Below are 1,882 nucleotides of genomic sequence, written 5' to 3'. Positions count from 1 at the left end.
AGGGGGAGGGTGGGCTGGGGAACCCCCTGGGGGCCGGCACCGCCACTGCACGACCCACCCGCACGCTGGGCGGCCCCGGCACGGCGCTGGGCACGCTGAGAAGCTGCTGGGGCTTCGGGCCCTGGAAAGCAGCAGGAGGGCTCTGGTACCCTGGGCACGCCCCGGCTGTGCGGAGGGGCTTTGTGGCAGCGGCACAGACCGTACGGGGTCCAAAAGCTGTAAGGAATCAAGCCTGAAGTCTTTTGGTTTTATCTGGGAGGTGGCAATGACAAAAATTCCACAGCGTTTTTTCATTCTTTGTTGTTTTGTTCCATACCATCAATTCCACCAGAATCCAAGGCGTACTCATTGAGTTACGTGTCTCTTCTCAGTGCTTGGGTCTTATGTCCCCTCCATCTCCAGACCTTTCTAACGTCCTCCCCTTCCTGCTGCAAGCTGTCTTTGAGTCTGTTCCACAGCAGTTAGTTTGATCCTGTGTGGGCATGAGGGCTTGTCCCTTTGTCATTTAAAAGTTTTGAGCTATGAATTGAAAGGATCTAGTACTCACCATTTCCTATTTCAATTATTTAAGCTCGTTCAGCCTAGACGGTCATAAAGGTCCTGCAAGATGTCAGCTCTTGGTTTTGTATCCTGCTCTTCCCTCTGGCTTTGAGGTTTAACTGCTAAGCCTGGAACTTGCCTGTCCCAGAGATAGTCATGGAAGAGCTGAGTCACAGGGCTGAGGACAATCTTGTTGTGATGGGTGGTTGAATAGAAAAATAAATTCTCCACCCTGCCATCAGAGGCACCATTGGACTTTGTTTTAGTATCATTCCTCTGCTCAGGGAAATTTTCTGGGGTTACTGAAAGTTCACATTATTCTGTGTTAACTTAATAGTTTAATTGGGGTTTGTTTTTGTTTTTTTCAACATTGGCTCACTCTAGCCCAGCGACACCCAAGTGTTTCAGTCTGATACGGGTAAGGAGGCCCTGAAAAGATTTCCACTGTGGGTGCTGAATGCACTGGCGTTTAAATCTTAAGGGAGTGTCCTGCTGTGAAAAGCTGAGAGGAGAATGCAGAGCATGTGGTCCTGTTTGGACAGTTTTGGCTCATCTCCTAGTGTCTGAAGTGTTGCTCAGACTCCACACTGCTGCTGCTCTAACGGGACCACCCCGCCCAGCGCTGTCCTGGGCAGAGGAGGTGTGGGAGGGACAGCTTGCACCAGGAACAGCTCCTGTGAACTGTCTGCCCTGGCTCCTTGGCTCCCTCCAGCCCGCCCCGCGCGGTGAATCCTCCCTGTGCTTCCTTGGGCTGCTTCTGTCTGCGGGCCCTGCATGAGTTATTGTGGTGGTATTAACAAATCCCTGTTGATAACTCTGCCTTGATGAGCTCAGCTTCACCCGGGCTGCCAGTCAGCGTGGCGTTGATGAGTGTCACTGGTTTTGAATTGGCAAGAATAATTCACAACGTGTTACTCTCTGTTCTCTGTGTTAAAAACAGTCCATTTTTTAAAAAAATGAGTGTGTTTTGCTGAGATTAAGGAATGCCCACGAGCATCCTCTGTGCAGGTGCCCTCAAGCCCTGTACTCATTCCTTGCTTGTCCTGTTTCTGCAAGACATTTGCCCGCTAATCTGACCATTTTGGGTTCTTTAAGTTATTGTAACCGATGGAGTTTCATTGTTTCTGCATTGATTTCTTTTACAGAAAGGGACTCCAGGTGCTCTCTTCCCCTCCCCACTAATTGAAGTAGCTGTCCCCGTAGCCTGTGGCTCTTTGCTGCTGCTCAGTATTGGGCTCATATTCATGATTCTCACTGCAAGGAAGAGGCGCCAATCAGAGGGAACCTACAGCCCGAGCCAGCAAGAAGTGGCAGGAGCTCGGCTGGAGATGGACAGTGTCCT

The 1,882-nt window shown here is 50.6% G+C and overlaps 1 protein-coding gene across 1 annotated transcript; it reads left to right on the top strand.

Moving 5' to 3' along the window:
* Positions 1-1,685: 1,685 nt before the first annotated feature.
* CRB3 (crumbs family member 3) lies at positions 1,686-1,875 on the top strand (the record flags this gene model as incomplete). Its single annotated transcript, XM_008937670.1, has 1 exon — positions 1,686-1,875. A coding segment is annotated over one exon (190 nt), but the record flags the coding sequence as incomplete, so codon positions are not given.
* Positions 1,876-1,882: the final 7 nt, after the last annotated feature.

Source organism: Merops nubicus, unplaced genomic scaffold (assembly GCF_000691845.1).
Source record: "Merops nubicus isolate BGI_N331 unplaced genomic scaffold, ASM69184v1 scaffold39713, whole genome shotgun sequence".
Classification (NCBI taxonomy): domain Eukaryota; kingdom Metazoa; phylum Chordata; class Aves; order Coraciiformes; family Meropidae; genus Merops; species Merops nubicus.
The sequence above is the reverse complement of the archived record's forward strand: the minus strand, read 5'-3'. Positions and strand labels throughout refer to the sequence as shown.